Genomic DNA, 21,197 nt, shown 5'->3' on the forward strand with positions numbered 1-21,197 from the left:
GACCGGGGCGTTCCGTCGGGGTTGGGTCCAGAGAAGCCCCTGCCATTCAGCTATTGCGTGACCAGAGATCCAGACTGCGACATCTCTCACCCGTGCTTAGTGCCCGAAAGACGGGCGATGTGTCACCCGCTTTTGGTAATTTCTGTCGGGATGGCGGCGACGGCGCGGTTGTGTGGGTTACAAGAGGCTATTTATTGGACCCTGGCGATCCTTAAAACTCATTGGCCCTCTGACGGCAGCAGTTGGAAGTTCTTGGTGGATAAGGTAGCCAAATCATTTGAATGGTAAGGAGAAATATTGCGCTTCCCAGGCCTTATCTTTTACTCGCAAAATAAGTTCGGTTTACGATCTATCCCAGTTAGGTGCGCTCGTAGGCTTCATCCTATGCCAAGGCTTTCTCATCAGTTAGCAGTGTTGCGATTGACACGAAGAAGAATCGTCAAAGCCGAGGCGCAATGTCAGCAAATCATCAACATTATTGAGCCTACAATGCATTCAATTCCTTGTTATTCTTATTTGTAGATGTGCTACGTCTTCACATTTCAAGGCATTTCGGGCTGAGGAGAATGCTTCCACGGAATTGTCAAGCATGCCCAGCCGTATCAGCGCATGAGAGACCGGAGCTGTCAATTTCTTGTAAGTGCATATGAGGTGGACTACTAATACCCTGGAATTTGGAGAACTGGAATATTCTCTTCCTGAATTAGGAGACGGGTTTAACGCTCTCTTCCATCAACTCTGATTGTGTGATGGACATTGAGCCAAAACTTTGATCTGAAATGACAACACGCGAGCTCTTATCTCATGAACTTCAATTTATCAATAGTCCTGTTCGGACCTATGAAACCCGGCTTTTCCGGCGGGGCCTGAGCGAAGGGAGAGAGAAGACATGCATCGGTGTTCCAGAGTGGTACGAGTTTGCTCCGTGGAGGCGTCCATATTTGTTTTGCCAACTGGCGCTAGTCTCAGGCCCACGCGGTCGATTCGAGCCAGTAACCCTTGGCTAAGACATTGGACATCCCAGCGCCGCTGATGTATCACAGAGCGTAAACAAAATTTCGACCGCGTAATTCATGGGAGAGTAAAGATACGATCAAGATCATTTGCCTATTACAAGCTCAACCTCTCGAGCCGAGCTTTTCTTCATTGCGGCGATCGTGCCTCGGCTGATGTAAAAATGAGAATTCTCAAGGCTCAGCTTGACGCGTGCATCGAGCTGCATCGAGCTGTGAGGGTACTTTTGAGAAAAGCAAAGCGTTTCACGAAAACACGGCTTGCGTAATTTCTTTTGGTCGTCACCAAGCTAGGGAAGTGTTCGCTCGTGCCGCCACAGCGGGATTCTGTCAAATCTCCAACGCCTTTCCGAAGAGTCAACGTGCTTATTCGCACATCACCTGTCAATATCACAGCTAGCGCGAATTGGCGACTAAGAGAGGCACCCCACCGTCAACACTATTCGCCGTTGACTAGCTTGACTTGCAAGCTGACCATACGCACCAGAGACACTTGTCTCTTGATTGCCTCGTACAAATGCCGGAAATCCCGAGCAGGCGCATGTTCTGTGCAAGGGGCACGTGGGAATACACCAACCGTTGTTCGCTTGAAATATGCAGCACGCCTTCGCATTGTTGCACACGTGTGATTCGAAAGGTAATCAACCTCCTACCAGTCTTGATCGACCTTTCCATCTCAGCCGTCCAATGTAAAGCTAAGAACGGAACTCCGCTCTCAACTGCTTCAACGTCAACTGTCCCTCGACGTTTGCAATCCGCCCGAACAGTATACAGTGATCAGATGGCAATCAGCGACTGGTCTGGGCATTCGGCTATTGTTGAAGACGGCAAGAAGCGGGAGCTGGCGCCTCCAGATATTGCGGCAGTCGATCGATCCGACAACAGGCCTTCCGGTACATACGTAGCGATTCCCATTTCGACGGAGCCCATGGCATCCCGGAGCAAACGATCGTGGCTTCGACGATATTGGATTTTTGTGCTCGCGATGGCCATCCTCATCGTTGGTGGCATCATTGCTGGTGCCGTTGGGGGGATCACTGCTTCTCATCAGGCAGAACAGAGGGGTTCCACCTGAGCTTGTGATGAACAAGAGAAATGTTTGACTAGATGGCCAGAAAGACGATCTATGTAAGTCATTCGAATGAGTCGCTCAGCCTATGGTGTCGTTTCTAGAACCAGAAAGTGACTGACGGTGTTGTTGGTGTCAAAGACGTTTATTTCATTCGATACCCCGAACCCTAGCGATTTTTTGGCAGCATCTTCCGATGTGGCTATCAATTTAGAGCCGCCTGCGTTCCGATAATTTGCTTGAAGCGGATTGATCTGCGACTGCCGTCCGGGCCTGACTGCCGGACTAAGAAATCCAGGCATGATGTGGAAGTGGCCCCGGAGAGACCGTTTGGTTGTCTAAGGTCTCACTTAGCACAGAGCAACTAGCTCTTAGTCGACACGGAAATGATGATTGGGACGCTATAGAGGACGAAAAACATTGAAGACGATAATGGGCTGCTCCGGGCGAAAGGAAATTGAGATATCATGGGAGGCAGTTTTGCTCCGGGAACTCGCAAGCTGTTCATGATCCTACGGACAAGGCATCCAGCGACGATTGGACGGGCCGGGACACTGCCCCGCGTCCGTCTCGGGATCGCATTGCTAGAAGATGACCACTTAGACATGTCGTTGCACAGACCCAGTAAACTCGGCACTATGCCGATGCAGGTCTATGGCCGCCACATACCCGAGGTAGCGCCAATGAAACCCAAGTAGAGTCCAAGTGGTATCCGTAGGCAGCAGAAGAACTGCTCCTGGGCGGCTCCTGAGCGGCTCTTCTGATCAATCAGCCAATGTGAAGAGATGCAATACTAACGACCAATCCCAAGTGATGTAAAGGCAATGTCAGCGCCAGTAGATGGGTCTATGTCAGTCTGGTGTCACATGAGGTTTCAAGCCGGATGGATCCATGGCTTCGGACGACCGGCGGACGAGATAACAGATCTCAAGGATGGGAATCATCCTTGACGGGTTGAGATGACGGATAGGAATTGCATCCGTGATTGATAATTTTAGGACTATATTTCCAGCACATCCCTGGGGAGGTGCCCGATGGAGGTCATCGACAGCTCACCGAGGCCCCATTTTGGCGCTTAGAAGCAGAGGCGGCCGCCCTTGATGCGGGGAATTCTGGGGAAATAGTGTGAATGACCCGCGGGCCGGCCGCAAGGGTCTGGGCCGGTGAACTCTATTCTGACTTGGCAAGGGGTGAGGTTTCGGTAGTTACATTTTGCCCATTGTTGAGATCAATGGCCATCGTTCTGTTATTGCCTTATGAAATGTATCGTCTGATCATTCTTAGTATAAGATATAGCTGGAAGATGCCGTTTATAAATGCATTTAACACTACTATCCTCGTCAGCAAACAAGACTTCACACAACATTGCCCCCTCAACTACACAAAGCAATGGCTCCTGGTCGAACAGACGACGAAGCGGCTGAGGTCGCCACCTCATCCAAGACACATGCAATTTCGAATTATGGTCTGACTACGAAGTGGCCGGAGGCCTACGATCTCGCTGGATCCAATCTGCCATGCCGTCTAGAAGGTGAAATTGGCGACTTAGTAGTCCTGGGAGAAATCCCAAAGGAGATCGACGGCACCTTCTACCGAGTCATGACAGACCCCTTCGTGCCGCCCCATCCCAACAATGTTCCCCTAGACGGCGACGGCAACATCTCAGCATTCCGTATTAAAGATGGGAGAGTCGATATGAAGATGCGCTACGTCGAAACCGAGCGTTACAAGCTCGAGCGCAAGGCCAACAAGGCCTTATTTGGTCTCTATCGCAACCCATTCACCCATCACCCCTGCGTTCGTGCCGCAGTGGATTCCACCGCCAACACCAACGTCGTGTTATGGGCCGACCATTTTCTCGCCTTGAAAGAAGGAGGACTGCCCTATTCAGTTGACCCACAAACCTTGGAAACCATCAAATACGACCCTTTTGGACAAATCAAAGCAAAGACATTTACAGCTCACCCCAAGATCGATCCCTACACCAATGAGCTAGTCGTATTCGGATATGAGGCCAGAGGTCTTGCGTCGCTGGACATTGTCATTTACGCACTGGACAGCAACGGCGTGAAGCACGACGAGCAATGGATCAAGTCACCGTGGTGCGCACCAATCCACGACTGTGCCATCACGCCAAACTGGATCATCCTGGCACTTTGGCCATTCGAAGCTAGCGTGGATCGCATGAAGAAGGGAGGGCACCACTGGGCCTGGGACTATGATCTTCCTGCTACCTTCATCGTAGCCCCCCGTCGAAGTTCGACCAAGCTTCCGCCTGGCTGGCAGCCGGGCGAGAGTCGGGTGTACTCGTGGAAGAACTGCATGCTCATTCACACGGGCGGTGCGTGGGAGAGCGAGGACGGGGAGACGCTGTTCATGGAGACGACTCGTGTGCACGACAATGGCTTTCCATTCTTCCCTACGAACGAAGGAGTGTATCCGGCCCCTGATCCCAAGTCCGATTACGTTCGTTGGACTTTTGATCTCTCCCAGCCCACGAACAGCACGGTTCCAGATCCGGAGATTATTCTCGACATGCCTGCAGAGTTCCCTCGGCTTGATGAGCGTTTCCTGTCGAAGCCATATAAGTACGTCTGGATCAATGTCTACATTCACGAAGACCAGAACGGTGATGGCCATACTATTGTCGAAGGACTGAACGGTCTGGCGATGCACAATTCAAAGACGAAAGAAACCAAGTGCTTCAACGCCGGGCCTGAGTCATTCTGTCAGGAGCCGATCTTCATACCGCGAAGCGATGACGCGCCGGAGGGAGACGGATGGGTCATGACCATGGTTGAGCGCAGAGGTGCCAACAGAAACGAGATTGTGGTGCTGGATACGAAGGACTTTGAAAATCCCATCGCTGTCATTCAGTTGCCCTTCCATGTCAAGGCACAGGTCCACGGAAATTGGGTCGATCAGCGCCGGTTGAAGGCTTGGCAAAAGCTGGCGAGGGATGCGGTGCCTGAGCCCATTAGTGGGCAAGGAGCGCTGGAGCCATTGTAAATCTAGTCATCATTTCTATAGTTACCCCAAGTCTTCTCTTGAAGGTTGAGCTACAATGATGTTGTGATGCTTGTCTTGGAAGTCTTGAGATGAATGAAGCTACACCGATGGCTATTCCAGATGCCTCCAGGAGCTGTCATCGAGGCTTGACCAACAATTCCATTCTAAGTCCTGCGACTAACTCAGTCAGACCCCAGATGAGGAGTCTAGCCAGTACCGCAGTAATCAGCGTACTGCTTGGAACTGGATTCCGGGTTTCCCCACCACTGCAATGTTGTTAGAGGAAACTATAGACTTAATCTCAATTCATTGATAATACTCACCGTGGGAAATGGCACCTCTTTCCCTGATCCACCCGCAACGGCAAAGGTCAAAATGAACATCATGACCTTGGCACCTGCATCGAGACCACCGCCGACGATGTAGTTGTATTTGCCGAACCAGGCAGGATGACGCAGACGCATGTACCATTGAGACCACAAGCCAACCACGACCTGAGACCAAATGACAGAAGTAGTTCCAGATGTCGTCTCTGAGGCATTGTGGAATATGACAGGGGTGACGAACTTGCTTACTTCCCAGCCGTAGATAGTCTTGTACTTCTTGGATAAAAGCCACAAGGCAACGGGTATAGCAGCCCCGACGACGATGGAGAGAGGAATCCTGAAAGCAGCTGTGAGAAGATGTCAAAGCACGGAGAGTTTCTTTGAGATATTCACCAGCCATAACCATCCTTGCCGAATCCATAGACATACTTGGCGAGAGACCAGGTGACCGCAGTCGTGTTCAGAGACTGAATCTTGCGTCCGCTCCACTAGTCTTGGGTCAGGTCTGAGGACCAGAGTTTGAGGTCAAGACCAACTTACAACTTGGGTGCCGATAGGGTCAAGGAGGATTTCTCGGCGATTTGCTACAATTGTGTCCATTACAACGTAGTTCAGAGCTGTCCCAAACAGACTTCCCCAAGTTTGCAGGATGAACATGGTTCTCCACGGGATCTTGAGATATTGGGCCATCTTGAGGTCAGTTGACAAGAATACAGAGAGGACAGTAACCTCGTGACTGAACATCGAGAAGTATAAATTGGCGACAGGTTTTCCGGGTTGAAGTACGCCGCACAGCATCTTGGAAAGGTTGTTCGTGGCGACGCTAGTGCCCAGTAGGCCGTATAAGCACAGCGAAAATGGCGCGACAATGCATCCGAGAAGCTACGAGAACGATAAGAATCATAATAAGATTAGTGGAAAAGCCGAAGTAGACTTACAATGGCGCAAACATACGCCCAGGCATCAAGCGTGGTGTGGCCCTTGATGACGGCTCCAAGGCCAGTGAAGAAGCCGACGAGAAGGATGACAATGTACCACCAGATCGGCACGTCTTTGTAATTTTCTTGCATAATCTTGTAGTGAATATCTGTCTCTTCCTTCTTCCAGGCTTGTTTCAAAGACCGCTTGATGCTGCTGGATTCAGCAAGGGAGCAATACAAAACTGACTGGTTTATGGACCGTGGACTTACAGTGGCCCGTAAAACAGAGCGATATGAGTCAGTAGCGCTCCTATGGCAGCCATCGCGGCCATATTCGCCCAGATGTTGGACGCCGTCAACCGAGGGAGCCCATGTACCTCCAACGCCTCAGTATCGAGGATCGCGTTTTGCCCAAACACAGCCGTCTGGTTGTAGACCTTGCCAGTCTTCCCGTCAAACATGGCCGTCGACATGAAAGGGAACTTCTTGGCACCCCATGCTCCACCGTAGTAGAAACTGAAGCACATGATGTAAGAGAGCACGACGCCCACCCAAGAGTTGGCTTGTTGTAGGAGCGGCAGGGACATGTATCGCGACGTGATGTACTGCCAGTCTAGGGAGAAGTTGAAAATTCCCTGGCCCTCGTTGGAGTTGATGCCTCCAAAGATAGTCATTAGGACCTTCCGAGTTGGTGGCGCGGCCTTCATAGAAGCGAGACATGGGATGGAGATGCCGTTCAGCCAGGGCCAGACGTAAGATACTATGGGCTCCCATATAAACATGCCAATGGAGGTGAAGCCAAACACTCGGAGCCTGTCTTTGTTGTTGCCTTCGGGCTCGCGGTGGAGAGTCTGATAGATGGAGATCATGGGGAGGCATTGCCACCAGACCATCTCACTCGCTGTCTTGGGTCAGAACAGGTCCTCATCTCTGATAATTGGCAAGGGTCCCAAAGTATGACTGACGATGAACGATGATGGATCTCAGGATGCCAACGAGACCATATCCGAAGATTGATGCCGAGAAAACTGTCAGAATTGCAGTAGCAGGGTCGGTGCTGCGGTTGTAGAACCTAGTTGTTGTTGAGAAGCGAGCTTTCACGTTGAAGGATAGATTCCAAACTCACAGCCGTTCTGCACCAAACACCTGCACGATTGCAGCGCCATTTCCGCTCGATGTGGAAAGGATCGATGCAACGGCATGTTCCTTCAACCCAAAATGGCCTGGGTTGATAAAGTGAACAACTGGTCCAAGCCATTTCGCTTGCGATGGAAGATACTTTTCCACATGCTGCCGTCGAGGAAGCACAACTGACCAAGCAACTCCGATCACGTATGCCATCAAGCACAGAAACCTGACACAAATCGTCAGCATAATGCCTTGACCCTAGTTGAAGTGGGTTATGCAGCTTACACCGAGGCAAATGAAACATCGACAGGCTTATAAAAGTAACTGTGCGTGGTTGCGTCAGTACGAGACATCAGAAAACGACATGGATTCTTGTTACATTTGATTGATGCAGGCCGCAAGGGCTGTAAGGCCTGTTTAAAGTTAGCTCGCCGAAGCTTCAGTCATTTCACCGAAAATAATCATACCAGAGCCAATGATGAACGATCGAAAGGTACAAGACGCATCTCCATCGTCTTGGGTACTAACGACGTATCTTGCTACATCGTTGCCTTCGCGAATCAGCTGATGTTCAGAACCATGCGCTTCAGTCAAAAGCTCCATGACTTTACATACCATCTCTGATAACGACACCACCATTGACGAGCTTTCTCTCGTCGTCCAACTCATGCCGCTCAGGATCCGTCGTCTTCAGGCCGTCGTCTGACTTGTCGTCCTCCAGAATCAGACGTACATCATTCGAAGCGCCGGCTATTGGCGAAGGGACACCTGCATCCAACGCAGTGGCAGTGATAACCGTGTTATCTTTGGAACCCTTCGTGCTCTTCCCGAAGCCTGCCATTTTGACGGAAGTGGGGTATGTCCTCGAGAAAGGCAGGTTCCGTGGAGGTTCTCACACTGCATAGGCTTCTCTCAGTTCCTTATATCACCCATGCAAGGTTACTTGAATGTACGCTACTCAGGCCCGCAAATCCTCTCTCATCACGTCAACGGGGCTATTTTCTTAATTCCGGCAAAAGCCCACTGACTTAACGCAGCCAAGCATTAGGTATCGGTCAAGGTAAAGTCATGGTCCGCTCGCCGTCCCAAAATCGCGATACCTCGTTGTGATCGTCCGAGTGCGGACGTTGATTTTATGCAATGTCGGACTGCCGCCGACACATGGCGTGAACTACCGGCGGCTAAATTGGATACCGCACCCAAAAGTCTTTTCGGTTATGGAATGACGCGAGATCCGCCCGGCCAGTCGCCATCGTGCCTTGCCCCACACAGCCCGGTTCGGCTCCGACTTGTCGGGGTGGCCCTGTGTTCAGAAAGATGCCAAGGAGTTGTCAAAGTATTTCCTGAGTAATGCACGAATATTCAATGGACCTCAAACTTGACTTACGTGAACGTTTTTTTTGGCGCGTCTGGTGACTATCTTCAGCCGAAAGCACGCATGATCATTCAGATCCGGGACGTTGCCGATTACCGGCAGTGTTTTGAGATGGATCTTCCTGCTTCGGTGCTCCAAGAACAGACAGGTAATGTTCTCAAGTCCTTCTTACGGACAAGAGGCCAGCGTCGGTCTTCACTGCAACGATGGCGTTTCTTTCAGGAACAGTGCCATGGCAGATCTATGCTCCTTAGGCGACGGCAACCTTGGACGGCTTGTTTGTGTTGTTTTTAGGGGATTATAGAATGAAGTAGGTAAAACGCCGCTTTCGTCAATGTCGTTGCCAAGACGCTTGAGGCTCTTTTGCGTCTTGGAGGGAGGTTGGTTAGTGTCAAACTGCTTGGTCATCTGTTTGTTCGTAAGAAGTCTAAGATCTACCGCATGATCAGAACTTCAATGCTATCAGAAATACCGCATTCCCCATTGCAATGTCCAACTTGGCCGTTCAAGGTTACACATACCTTTGCATAAGGTATGGGACGTGAAACCGATGTGCCATAGAGGGATGATACATTTTCTCTTCTTTCATCGGGCAAGGGGTCGCAAGAGTGATTCACGAACATATGGCAAACCAGTTATACGCAGGTGAAAATCCGTCGCCAGAGACATCCGAACCAGAGCCAGTTTCGTGACAAGCATCTACCCCTTATACAGTGCTTGATTCTGAGATTTCTAATAACATACTTAGGTGGGTGTGAGAGGGTCCTGCTAGAGTGAGAATATTACTGTTACTCATCATTTTGCGTAAGAGTACTTGGGACGGTGGCCCTTTGCTTGTCAATCAACAGTATGTTCAGAGTTTGACGTTCAGGACGCACTCATCAGGCATTTTCCCCGTATCATCAAAGAACGTGATAGGTGTTCGGGTTCCCTTGCGGGATACAACATGATTCCAATCCTACCTTCGGGACTTATCCTCAGAACAATGTTTACTGCAAACCACCTCCAGTCCTTGCCGACAGTTTCTCCTGCCTATCCAAATTCTTGTCCTTGATTTTTCCTCTCACATGATCCGCTCACTGGTACCTGCCTTGATCGCTGCCATGATCTTCCCCTCCATCTTCCTCGCCATATTCGTGATGGCCTGCGAAACCATCGCAGCACCATACAAGTCCTCTACGGTGCTCGACACCATCCAAAGCAGGATAGAGAAGAAGATACCATCAAACTCCAAGGCTTCTTGCTCAGATGTTCGCTTCTTTGACCCGAGAGTCCTCGTAGAAGAGTGTAGCAAGAAGAAGGATTCGACCCCCTATCTCGTGGCTAAGTGTGACGACGGCAAGGGAGGCCAAAAGTGCTCCTGGATGCCCCTGGCCGCCTGTTTCGCAAACGCCCACGGCGAAATAGTTTACCGGAGATAGTGAGAAGTTTTCAATGTTTTCTTGTTGAACTTGTTTGCTGGGCACGGTGGTTCGTTCGACTAACTTTTCTCGAAGCGGCGCATTCTTCAAGTCTTGCGTGGATTGCAAGTATGAGAACGTTGGCGCAAACATGAAATGCGAATGCCAGGGTCCCAAGGCCCGGTACAGGCCAGCATCAACTTGAGTAAGTTCCCACTCCTGTCTTGTCTACCGTTTGTGAAGTCTGGAGCATTCGCTCAACTACTGGGAAAACAGACGAGTGGATGGACAATAGGGGAGGACAGCTAGGGTGCCACAGATTTGGAGGGAACGTAATTGATTGTACTGAGCATGAGATGATGGCAACCCGCTTTCATACGACTCCCGATGTCATTCCAGATGAGCCGGAATGGGCTTTCAAGGGCGGCTTGTGAGAAAGCATGGCTAAACCTTTGTTGGGGCCAGTTATCGAGCTTGGGTATACTAGCAAACAGGTCGTTCTTTCATGAATTTGTCATGAAAGGGAGCATGTACGACGCATCTGGAGTATCATGTTATGGCAGCTGTTGTCTTGAAAGCCCTCGTGGTTCTGAGGATGGTAGTATTCACCCAAATACCATTCAATTGTCATGTCTACCTCGTGGCCAACAACCTCGAGGCGGCCAACCATATCAATATCACACAGGCCAATCGAGTGGATTGAACCAAAGCTTAGAAGGCCATGCCTGTGATCTGCTGGGCCCCATTCACCACGTCGGAGCCTTACCGAGACTCTAATACATAACAGCTGCTACCTCCGTCATTGACTCGGTTTTTTGCCTGATTTAAGTAGAGGCCAGAGCTGACCCACGATAATGCACTTTCACCCTAGCTGTGTATTTCGTTCTGATAGGCAAGAGAATCAACACCACGATGAAGTGCTTCGTAGTACTCCTCGCTGCCACAACGTTGGCAATGACAGCCCCAGCCGACCTCGAAAAGTCGAAGAATGACGACAACTTCCTCCACAACTGCGATTTCGTCAACTTCGGTCTCGGCGACAATGACCAGAACCCTTGGATCCACTACTCGTGCCCCTTGAACAAACCACCCTACATGCAATGTTCAATCCTGGAACTCAACCACTGCATCATCAACGATCACGGAGTCCTGCGTGGAAAAGAAAAGTAAGATCCAGAGGGAAATCGTGGCATAAGACCCTTGACGCTAATCACGGTGCCATAGGGGAGGGTTCGCAAAAAGCTGCAAGGACTGCGTCTACCTTCACGAGATTGGCAACCTCGTCTGCCAGTGCGCATTTGGAAACCCAACCCAGTTCCGCGAGACCCATAGATACCTTGGTGAGTACAGCTATAAGAGCATGGAACCATGTAATGCCATGCCTATGCTCTTTCTGCTAACGCATGAAAATAGACCAGGATGTGTGGCTCTCTGGCAGTAAGCTAGGTTGCTTCGGAATGAAGTCTAGTAGCAAATGTTGAGTGGTGTTAGGTAGTCCGAGACACACGACCTTTGTGCTGATTCAGGAGAAACTATGCAAGGCTGGGGAGACTTCCATAAGGTAGCTATACAATACAATTACTTCATGGTCGTTGTTTGCGGTGAGCTTCGCACGTAGAAAGTGGTGAGTTCTCGGGGATTACCATCCGGAAGCCAATTAGAATGTGCTGCCCGTAGAATATGGTAGCCTTCAATGGAACATCGAAGAGTTAAATCGCCAAATCGGAACGGAAAGCAGACAGGCGGGTCAATTAAATGAAAATCCACTTAAACTTCAGGACTTTGACGCGCCGACGCGTTGACGAGATTCCAAGAAGACTGACCAGGGCATCGAAATTCTACTAAGCGAGCCGAGGGGTCATCATGCACTTAAACGATGGCTGCGAGGGCTCCACACAATGCGGCTACAAAAATCTGATCGTGCCTCTTTCTCTCCCTCAATCTTCCACCTTCATCCTCACGCTTTCTCCTTTCCTGCCTACTGCGGCACCTCAAAAGCAACCCCCCGAGCACATTTCGAGAAAGGCGCTGTTTGGTCCGCTTGAAAAAGCAGCCATGGGCGCGGTTCATCTCTACCTCATTCGCCACGGCGAATCCGTCGATAATGTCGCGAACCTCTAGTACGCATTTCCCACACCGACACAATACCACTTTTTGTGAGCCTGCCGGATTCTAGTCTGGGTCGCAGCTTTCTTTTTCGTCTCTTAGCGAAAAGTCAAACTTGTCACCCATTCTAACTAGCAGCGCGCTCTTTGTGGGCGTGGCGCGTGTTTGCAGTGCTGGGTCTCGCGACGCACCTTTGACGAACCATGGCGTCTTGCAAGCCAAGCGTCTGGGTGAACATCTCGCGACGCGAACCGCTGCGGCCTCGGCCCCCATCACGCATGTCTTTTCGTCGAATCTTCAAAGAGCCCACCGCACTGCGATGCTAGCAGCCCACACTGGCGATGCCGATACCCAGGCATCGTCTAGTACCGACGCTGGGTCCATACCCTCAACGGTTGGAGTGGCCCCGCTGCAGTTAGCAGAACTCCGGGAGAAACATTTTGGAACAGGCGAGGGTCAGAGGTTCAGCGCCCGGTCGTCTGGCGAGAGACATGAAGGCGCCGAAGACCACGACTCGATGCGCGTGCGTGCGGAGCGGTTCGTTGACGAGTACCTCGCTCCTCTCTTCGCTTGCGTCGAAGGAGAGCGAGATGAAGAGCAAGAGGGTGCCAGCAACGGTACGGAGAGCATCATCATTGTTGCCCATGGCATCATCCTGGGCGTGCTGGCGAGGGTTCTCCTTGCCGCTGGCAACTTTGGATCTTTGGCAACCGGCACGTCGGACCAGCAACAGCGTTTCTCGTGGAGCAACACCGGTTATCTCTTGTTTCACATCAAGTCGATGCCGGCAGTCGATGCGAAAGAGTCTGCTGGTCTGCGAAGCGGTACGCAGGAACCCAGATGGCCCCATCTGAAGCTTGAAATTGTGGAAGTCAACTGCACTGAACACCTTCGCGGTTTGAAAAAGACGCGCGGAGGGATTGGCAGCGCAAAATTTGACGAGAAGCAGAAGACGCTCAGCGCGTTCTTCAAACCGACTGCATCCAAACGGAAGCACGAGGACAGTTGAATGGACAGACTTAGCTACCCCATGAGAGTTTTACTCACCCGTCCTATCTTGGTCAATTAACAAATGGTATGTGTACAATTTTCATTTCGTCACCAACCCCTTCGAGGTGCGCTTTTCATGATGAGGCAAGAAATTCACAGACCTGTACCGAAAGTATACATGTGGAAACAACTTCAGTCCAACCGCTGTCTGACATACAAGCGCTATTCACCTCCATTTGTTACTGATCACTTTGAGGAGCCTTGGCTAACATCAAAAAGCCTTCACAGAGCACAAGACGCCCAAGGCGAAACCCCACACTTGAATCATCAAGAGCCTCTGCAGAGCAAAATACGCTCAGAGGAAACCAATCCATTTGAACCACGGCACTGCACCTACGAGTCTTGCGCTCGCTATTGTCGGTGGCCCTATGTCTTCTGGAGGCGGGATTCTGGTCTATCAGTCAGGCGCACCGAAGACACAGGGACGAAACAAACACATGTCAGAAGCCAAACTGTCTACAAGCAAAGCGGAACAAACGTCAGATGCACACTGCCTATAATCAAAGCGTAACATGACCATCGATGAGTGCTGGAGGGTTCGAACCCCTCATCCCGTGGCCAGGGGGGCCGGTACTCATCAGTCACCTCGGCGGCCTTTTCAACAAGGGCTTTGCTTCAGGGTGTAAATATTAAACTCTTTTCACGGGAATTATCACTTGTCTTCGAAGTTTCTGAGATACGTATTGGGCTTAATATTGATGCCGGTGGCGTAGGAGAGGAAGAGTTTTAAAGTCTAGATAGGTACTTCATGTCGAAAATGAATAGAAACAGAAGTAGTCAACGTAAGAAACCACTTTTATGGTCTTCATTATCAATTTGCATTGGGAGTTTGGCTCCATGAAGCCATATCTGTCGAAATAATGGAATGCTACCCCACGACTGTGAATGCCATGCCGATACAATCATCTAGTCATTATTCGTACAAAACAAACCACTCCTGTCCTATTCTTACCCTATACATCCGTACTCCATTCGTCCGTCTCCGTGAAGATCTTGTAGATCCTCTTACTGACAGCCTTCCCAATGGCCCGATCCGAAAAACCGCCATCCTTATTCGTACTCTTGCGGCAGTTCTCCAGACAAAGCGGCCCTCGCTCCTCAAACGCCTTGACCAGCTCCCCGACCGTCCCAAACTCGGACACGATGCCGTACGCCACGGGCTGCGTGACGCGCACAATCTCCTGCAGCATCCGCACGTAGGTATCTTTGACGTCCTCGCCCGTGCGGACCTGGCCTGTCTCCATGCAGAAGCCGGCGCCCGCGGCGTTGGTCGCCTCGCGCTGCTTCCGGTACGGCACCGTCGAGATGTGCTGCGTGAAGACTGCGACCCACTGCGCCGTCTCGACGGCCGCGGCGGTGTGATGGATCAGCACGTCGTACATGACCTGCAGCTGGAGCAGGGCGTCTTCGACCGAGTCTTCGTCAATGTACTCCTGCGGCTGCTGATTCTTGCGCCGCCGCGGTTGAGGGGCGGGAGCGGCCGCACTCGTCGAAGCCTGGGCATCTCCTACTGTTGTAGCATCTTCGCCGCGCACGGCAGATGCGAATTGTCGGTTCCGAATGTTGCGATTCTTTCTCATCCAAGGGTTGAGGCCTTCGATTAGATAGATGAGCTGTTCCTGTGGGAAATGTTGCTTCATCTTGGAGACGTGGGCCTCGAGGTTGTTACCCTCGGGTCCCAGGGCGTATGTGACAAATTCAGACGCAGTGACAATGACAAGCGCGAAGTTGTCTGGTTCAATGCGCATAGGAATCGGCTGCCAGTGCCCGAGCTCGTCGTTGAACCGACTCGCAACTTTTCTCCTCCACTTAACCACGTTGTCCACGGGACTCTCCCAGGTAGAGTGCTGCACGTCGAGGTCTTTTAACAATGTCTGTATTTGAAGCGTCATGGCCGGGGGCAGGCTAGCCGGGAGATCTGCAATCATTTCGGGGGTTGACACCTTCTTGTCGGTCCTGATCTTGTTGACCTCTGCCAGCGCAGCCGCTCGTTCCTTTTCCTTGGCCTTTTGCTCCTTGGCAGCATCTTTCTCTTGCTTCTTGCGTTCCTTTTCTCTTTCTCGTTCCGCAGCTTTCGCTTCTTTCTCTCTCGTCTTTTCTTCCACTGTTTTTGTCGTCGGTGCACGGCTGGTACTCGATTTCGAGGTGGCTTTCGATGGCGCCTTTGAGGTGGTTCGCGAAGCTGGCTTTTTCGTATACAATCGTGCTTTGAGTTTCGAAACATCAAAGTTATCGAGGTCTGGAAACTCTCCGTCCGAGTCGGCATCGAGACCGCGGGCTGCAGGCTCCGGCTCAGAGTCGCTGAGATTAATCACAGCGCTAGCGGCTTTGGTCATGGTCTTTCGCGGTGGAGGAGAGCTCTCAAATGGATCACTTCTGGTCTTTAGCTCGGGCGCAGAGCTCGAGATGGGGTCCCAATGAGCCTTTCGTCTGGGCGGTGAGACGGCCTTCTCTTTCCCCTTGACCGCAGTCCCAGCTAATGTTCTTGTATCTGGTGGTTTCATAGTCTCCGTCGGCGCTTGTCTCGGTGAGCTGGCAAATGGGTCGCCATCGTCATCGTCTAAAGTTATTGCACACGGCTGTGGTATCGTTTTCCGTGCCACAGGTGGCGAACTCGCAAAGGGGTCATCGGAGCTTAATTGGTAGTTTATGTGGCCGGTCCCGGTGGCTGTAGCATTCGTCAGGCGCGGGTTCTCGCATGCCGGCGCAGGCTGCGCTGAAGGCGGCAGTGCTGCGAACGGGTCATCGGAGTCAAGCCTATCCACCGCCGTTGAAGCAGCTGGAGCACTTGTCCTCGGTCGAGAGAAGACACCGGGAGAACTTGAGAATTCGATTGGTTCCACAACTGAACGTACTCGTCGCAAACCGTCACCCTGCTTCTCAGGCGGCCGGGTGTTGTGATTAGTGGCGGAATGGGAGCGGTCGAAGGAGGATCTGCGGCTGCGACGAGGAGGCGAGAGTCGTGGTCTTTTGCGCTCTCGTGGTTCGTTGTTCAACCTATTTTCAATTGGTAGGCTGCTTTCGAGATCGATAGTCGTATCAAAGTCGTCCGAGTTGAAGTAAATGGGCGTATTCACATGAACAATTTCCTCTCGTGCACGTTTTGTTGCTGAATTTGTCAATGACGGGGACGTCGCTTTCGGCAGTACGGACGGGACAATCTCTGGTGATTCGGCTGTTAAATCAAACACATCTTCATCGCCGTATGCCAGCGCCGTTACGACAGCTACAACAGCCGGTGGCGCAGGACGAGATAGTGGGGGTCTTGCGTTCGCAGAAGAGGGCCCCGAGGGGCTGCTGGAGAGAAGGTCGATCACTTCGGCAGGCATGGCTCTTAGCGATTTGAATCGTTCTTGGCCAGCCTGCGACTATGAGGCGTCGTGAATACGGTGGAGGGCACCTAGGGCATGTTGGAGATGCACCATCGACAGCATGAGATCTCGATGTCATCGACACAGATTCACGGCGCAAAGTCGCGTCTCGCCTTGCGCAGGTGGGGCATCGGGGCAATCGGACGGGTCAGCGCCGATGGTCCTAGCGCGAACCAGTCACGTAAGTCACGTGAGAATGACTGCCGTGCTTTGTCAGCGGCATCTTCGCAGCTGCTCCTCAACGCCAAATGCCAGATCAGACCCTGGATCATCTGCTTCAGACTCTCCCGCCTCCTAGATCCGCTAAATCGTTCCTCCACATGATCTCTAGCTTTAGTGAGCAATCTCTGTTCAAGAGGACTGTCTAGATTGGGTCTTTGCCCCGAATGCCATCTGATCCCCATCGGATGCAATACCCAGTATCCCACCGGCCCTCTCCCGTTGGCGTCCCCAAGCGACGTGGGATTGGTTATGCTGCATGCATAGAACAAGCTTCCAGTCTTCAGACTTCTCGAATTCGGTGTCGGTACGGAGTAATTCTGCTACGGAGACTTTCAACATCAGCTATACAGACGCGTATGAAGATTCAACCGCTTCGAGAATGCATGATCCCCCGTGCTGGCAGTGCACCACGTAGCATGCCGCACGATGGCCACTACCATAATCCACGATGAGGAGCGAATCCGACTGCGACTCGACGATCGAAACCTATGCTAGTATCATGCCACAATCCTCAAAAGACATGCGAAGCCGGGCGTACGATTCCTGTCAAGAGGTCCGACCGTCGAGGGGGTAGTGCAGGACGGCGGCCCGACGACTTGACAGGCTGATCGCCTTGCCGCGGGATTGAATGGCTGAACGATGGGTCACTGGGCTCCTTCTCCCACGTGTCGACGCATGAAACAACGGTTCAATTTCCCCAGTTAGCAGAGCCCCCGGACCGAGCCCTATCTCTACTTGAACAAGCCCCCGTCATGAGGAGAATCGTTCGTGCTCCCGTGTGAGAATAGGGTGCATTTTGTGTCCGTTCGGACAGCTATCTCATCACAGAGTGAGATGGGGTTCCCCCATACCCGAGCGAATTGGCGACGATATGGAATCCCACCTACAGAGGTCTAATCGCGCGCACGGCCGGCTAGGATGTCAATAGCCGAACCAAGAACTTGAAGGTTGTAGTTGAGCAGCAGGGGGTTCTGCCGAGACGAGGTGCCAGTCAATGGTAACTCAATCCTCCTTGCTGGTGCAGGATACTTGCGGGTGATGAATCCGCAAAGAGCCAAAAGCGCAGTAGAATATTCAAGATGCATCAGAGCTAGCATCTACGACCCTCGAGGTTGCAATGCGCCGACTTCGCTTCTTCTTGATGTAGGACTTCGTCCAGTGTTACCATTTCGGCGAATGAATATGTTCCAGAAGTTTCATGATGTGCCTCCTGCAACCCATGTAAGCATTCGCTCAATTCTCGTGTTTGCGATGCAAAGTGCGATAGTGCCATGAACAGGTGGCAACGATCTGAAAACCTATGGCCAATACGCAGCCATGTAGATTTTGTACTGTGGGCTTGACCTGGCCTTGAGGGCTGCGTCGATCATCAGGGGCAATCACAAGGGCAACTCTCTCCAGGCTACTATGGTGCTGAAACCAACGTCAATCTCTTCAAGATTGGCTTCGGCGCTTTGTAACAACGCAGAAGATGCTCAATTTGTACTTGAACGCCGTCAGAGTGTCCCACAAGCAGTTGTAACAAGCTCAGATTAGTAAGTTTTGTGGAAGTAGCGTTTCTTGCACATCCCTCTCACGCTTGAGTTCCCAGACCCGCGCATCGCGCGCTTTTTCGGCGAGGAACAGATCTGAAATCAGTCTGGCTTTAGTTTGGCACGTAATGGCCTCGCTCTTCGAAGTAGACCGATAGTAGTAGAAGCGATTATTTCTCCAGATGAGACAACGTTGATTCTATCTCAACGAAATACCCAAGTGGGGCTTGCCCACCGGCTTCGGTCCAGGCTCGCTAGAATCGAACAGCTCGGTGCGGCCCCGTTTAATCAGACCTGGAAGCATTTCATTACGGCGCCGAAGTGGATCGTCATCCGGAGCGATTTACGGAGAAGAGGTTTGATTCGCGGTACCAACATACCCATCGAGACATGATAAGGCAACACTCCACGAAGATTGGGTTTCTCGCTAGCGCTTATCAACCTACTTGAGTTGCGGTTAGTGATCCGGGTAAGGAGGAAAGTAAACCATTGAGTTTCGAATAACGGTCAAATTTAGTTTGGGACGGAAAGCTAGGAGCAACAATTTTGTTGTTGGTCAGCCGCCTCCTTCTCTCTCTTCCATAGTAAACAAGTCTGGCCTCGCTGTCAACTACCATTACAGTCCATGTCGCCTAGTGAGTTGCGCCGTATCAAAGGCTGACCCAGGAACTATTCGGCGAGAGAACAGTACGCATCTGAAAGATTGAGATGATGTCCGATGACCCGTCCATCCACGCGCCCCACACACAGAACCAGCAACCTTTCTCTTATAGCTTTTGTAGTCCATCAGCCCTTCGCCTGGGTATTTAGCCCAAGAATGATCTCAAGTTTGATGTCAAAGTGTAGGTCGCCGACCGCCTTATCACATAAGAATCGGCTGCCGGCCGTCGGGTTGGCTTGGCTCTAACACATTAATGGTGCTGTCGATCGTCAAAGCACACCGGGGCGGACGAAAGGGATTTGGGGTAAAATCGCGAACATCAGATGGAGATCACGCCTTACGCCGATGGTTTCTGTCCTCTCTACGCCGTAGACAGCTCTACTCCGGCGAGAGCGAGTCAGGGAAACCGACACCGAGGTCCTCGCATACCCCCTTGTTCTCCGCGTATCTGCGTCTTTGTGCATGCAAACAGCATCCAACTCTTGCAGACTTCGGCTGGCTAAACCATGGAGTGTTTCAACGATACCGATTTTCGAAACCTTAACCCGACTCATCGTTGTTAACCCTATTTAAAGACTAGACAAGTGGACGAAGCGCGTTCTTTGCTTTATAGGACGGGAGCAACCACACAATTACCATCCAGAGTCCGTCTACGCTCCACCCGGTCACATATACCATTTTGCTGCCCAATGGCTCCGAACTCCACCGGGCCCGAGATTCTTGGCCGCCCATATATGTATTGAGCAAAAGCGTCTCCTACGACCAACACGTTATTGAGAGCATCGTAGAGGAGAGGCTCTCGTCAAACACCATCGACCAAGGAACCCATGAATGGGGATCAGCGCTCTTTGCATTGCCGACACGATTCGGTCCGCTCCTCGCCCTCCATTTTTTCCCACCAACCCCAAACCGACATATTCGCAAGCGAGCGAACGGAACACATGATCTAGGAGCAAGAAAGCCACGAACTAAACGCACAAACCATGGCAGACAACATTAAAGGCGCCCTGGACCTCACCCGCCAGGAGGCAATGGCCATCGCCGCCCTCGCCACAGCAGGAATCTACAACGCCGTCGAAATCTACGTCCTCATCTTCAGCACCTTCCGCCAGCGCCGCGGCCGCTACTTCTGGAGCATGATCGTCGCCAACACGGGCATCTTTGTTCACGCCATCGTCTCGCTGATCCGCTACCTCAGTCGCGGCGAAACCGTCGTCCCGGGCGCGTTCGCGCTGATGGCTTGGTGCGCCATGGTGACAGGTCAGTCTGTCGTGCTGTGGTCGCGGTTGCACCTCGTCGTGTACAACCGCACGTCGATACGTCTCGTGCTGGCCATGATCGTCGCCAACGGGTGCGCGATACATATCCCCATGGCGGTGCTGTGGGTTCTGTGCTGGGCGACGCCGGCGGGGGAGCAGGGAGGTTGGATTGAGCGGTACGGCGTGTATGAAAAGGTGTCGATTGTGGTGTTTACGCTGCAGGAGACGTTCATCACGGGGATATTTGCGCGGCAAGGGTTTTTCAATCTGAAGCCTCTGTTTGCGTTTAAGACGCGGGCGGCCAAGCTGATATCGTGGTATTTGCTTGGTCTCTTCGTCCTCGTCTTCCTACTGGATGTTGGGCTTATCGTGCTCGAGTACACCAACAACTTTATGTTCCAGACGACAAGCAAGCCCCTGGTCTACAGTATCAAGCTCAAAGTCGAGTTCACGGTACTGAACAAGCTGCTCGCGTTTACAAAGATGAACTCGTGCGATTGCCACCATTTGGATGATACGCCGGGCGGGTACACAAAGGGTCTCATTACGCAGGACACCACAGGCACGACGAAGGGTTTGACGCCGGCACAGAGGGAGATGATGCAGGGTGGAGGGTCGATGGTGTCGCCCGAGCCGGATCGGCCGGATCACATATTTGACGGTACGAGGCCGGTGTCCGTTGAGGAGAGGACGTGACGTTTGGCGCGGCCAGTTTTACGGTAGCATTGTGTAATCCCCTGAAAATCTTCCAGAAAC

The 21,197-nt window shown here is 51.8% G+C and overlaps 9 protein-coding genes across 9 annotated transcripts; 7 read left to right on the forward strand and 2 right to left on the reverse strand.

Annotated features, from left to right (window-relative positions):
• Window positions 1-1,177: 1,177 nt before the first annotated feature.
• On the forward strand, window positions 1,178-2,088 carry CPAR01_02087 (uncharacterized protein; the record flags this gene model as incomplete). The annotated part of the gene is made up of 2 exons (XM_060486375.1): window positions 1,178-1,234; window positions 1,651-2,088. The coding sequence occupies 2 exons, from the start codon at window positions 1,178-1,180 to the stop codon at window positions 2,086-2,088; spliced, it is 495 nt and encodes a 164-aa protein (XP_060353703.1).
• A 1,383-nt stretch (window positions 2,089-3,471) lies between these two features.
• On the forward strand, window positions 3,472-5,091 carry CPAR01_02088 (isoeugenol monooxygenase; the record flags this gene model as incomplete). Its single annotated transcript, XM_060486376.1, has 1 exon — window positions 3,472-5,091. The coding sequence occupies one exon, from the start codon at window positions 3,472-3,474 to the stop codon at window positions 5,089-5,091; it is 1,620 nt and encodes a 539-aa protein (XP_060353704.1).
• A 206-nt stretch (window positions 5,092-5,297) lies between these two features.
• Window positions 5,298-8,306, reverse strand: CPAR01_02089 (oligopeptide transporter 8; the record flags this gene model as incomplete). The annotated part of the gene is made up of 12 exons (XM_060486377.1): window positions 5,298-5,357; window positions 5,415-5,754; window positions 5,811-5,905; window positions 5,958-6,299; window positions 6,356-6,551; window positions 6,608-7,238; window positions 7,303-7,409; window positions 7,464-7,691; window positions 7,751-7,789; window positions 7,845-7,878; window positions 7,933-8,016; window positions 8,081-8,306. 12 exons carry the CDS (start codon window positions 8,304-8,306, stop codon window positions 5,298-5,300), a joined length of 2,382 nt encoding a protein of 793 aa, XP_060353705.1.
• A 1,637-nt stretch (window positions 8,307-9,943) lies between these two features.
• CPAR01_02090 (uncharacterized protein) lies at window positions 9,944-10,445 on the forward strand (the record flags this gene model as incomplete). The annotated part of the gene is made up of 2 exons (XM_060486378.1): window positions 9,944-10,260; window positions 10,337-10,445. The coding sequence occupies 2 exons, from the start codon at window positions 9,944-9,946 to the stop codon at window positions 10,443-10,445; spliced, it is 426 nt and encodes a 141-aa protein (XP_060353706.1).
• Window positions 10,446-11,152: 707 nt separating this feature from the next.
• CPAR01_02091 (uncharacterized protein) lies at window positions 11,153-11,721 on the forward strand (the record flags this gene model as incomplete). The annotated part of the gene is made up of 3 exons (XM_060486379.1): window positions 11,153-11,406; window positions 11,465-11,580; window positions 11,654-11,721. 3 exons carry the CDS (start codon window positions 11,153-11,155, stop codon window positions 11,719-11,721), a joined length of 438 nt encoding a protein of 145 aa, XP_060353707.1.
• Window positions 11,722-12,103: 382 nt separating this feature from the next.
• Window positions 12,104-13,355, forward strand: CPAR01_02092 (phosphoglycerate mutase; the record flags this gene model as incomplete). Its single annotated transcript, XM_060486380.1, has 2 exons — window positions 12,104-12,360; window positions 12,482-13,355. The coding sequence occupies 2 exons, from the start codon at window positions 12,104-12,106 to the stop codon at window positions 13,353-13,355; spliced, it is 1,131 nt and encodes a 376-aa protein (XP_060353708.1).
• Window positions 13,356-13,418: 63 nt separating this feature from the next.
• CPAR01_02093 (uncharacterized protein) lies at window positions 13,419-13,907 on the forward strand (the record flags this gene model as incomplete). The annotated part of the gene is made up of 1 exon (XM_060486381.1): window positions 13,419-13,907. One exon carries the CDS (start codon window positions 13,419-13,421, stop codon window positions 13,905-13,907), a length of 489 nt encoding a protein of 162 aa, XP_060353709.1.
• Window positions 13,908-14,349: 442 nt separating this feature from the next.
• Window positions 14,350-16,725, reverse strand: CPAR01_02094 (ERCC4 domain-containing protein; the record flags this gene model as incomplete). The annotated part of the gene is made up of 1 exon (XM_060486382.1): window positions 14,350-16,725. The coding sequence occupies one exon, from the start codon at window positions 16,723-16,725 to the stop codon at window positions 14,350-14,352; it is 2,376 nt and encodes a 791-aa protein (XP_060353710.1).
• Window positions 16,726-20,165: 3,440 nt separating this feature from the next.
• Window positions 20,166-21,137, forward strand: CPAR01_02095 (uncharacterized protein; the record flags this gene model as incomplete). Its single annotated transcript, XM_060486383.1, has 1 exon — window positions 20,166-21,137. The coding sequence occupies one exon, from the start codon at window positions 20,166-20,168 to the stop codon at window positions 21,135-21,137; it is 972 nt and encodes a 323-aa protein (XP_060353711.1).
• Between the last annotated feature and the right edge of the window lie 60 nt (window positions 21,138-21,197).

This window comes from Colletotrichum paranaense (genome assembly GCF_030867605.1).
Source record: "Colletotrichum paranaense strain IMI 384185 chromosome Unknown Scaffold_2.1, whole genome shotgun sequence".
Lineage (NCBI taxonomy): Eukaryota > Fungi > Ascomycota > Sordariomycetes > Glomerellales > Glomerellaceae > Colletotrichum > Colletotrichum paranaense.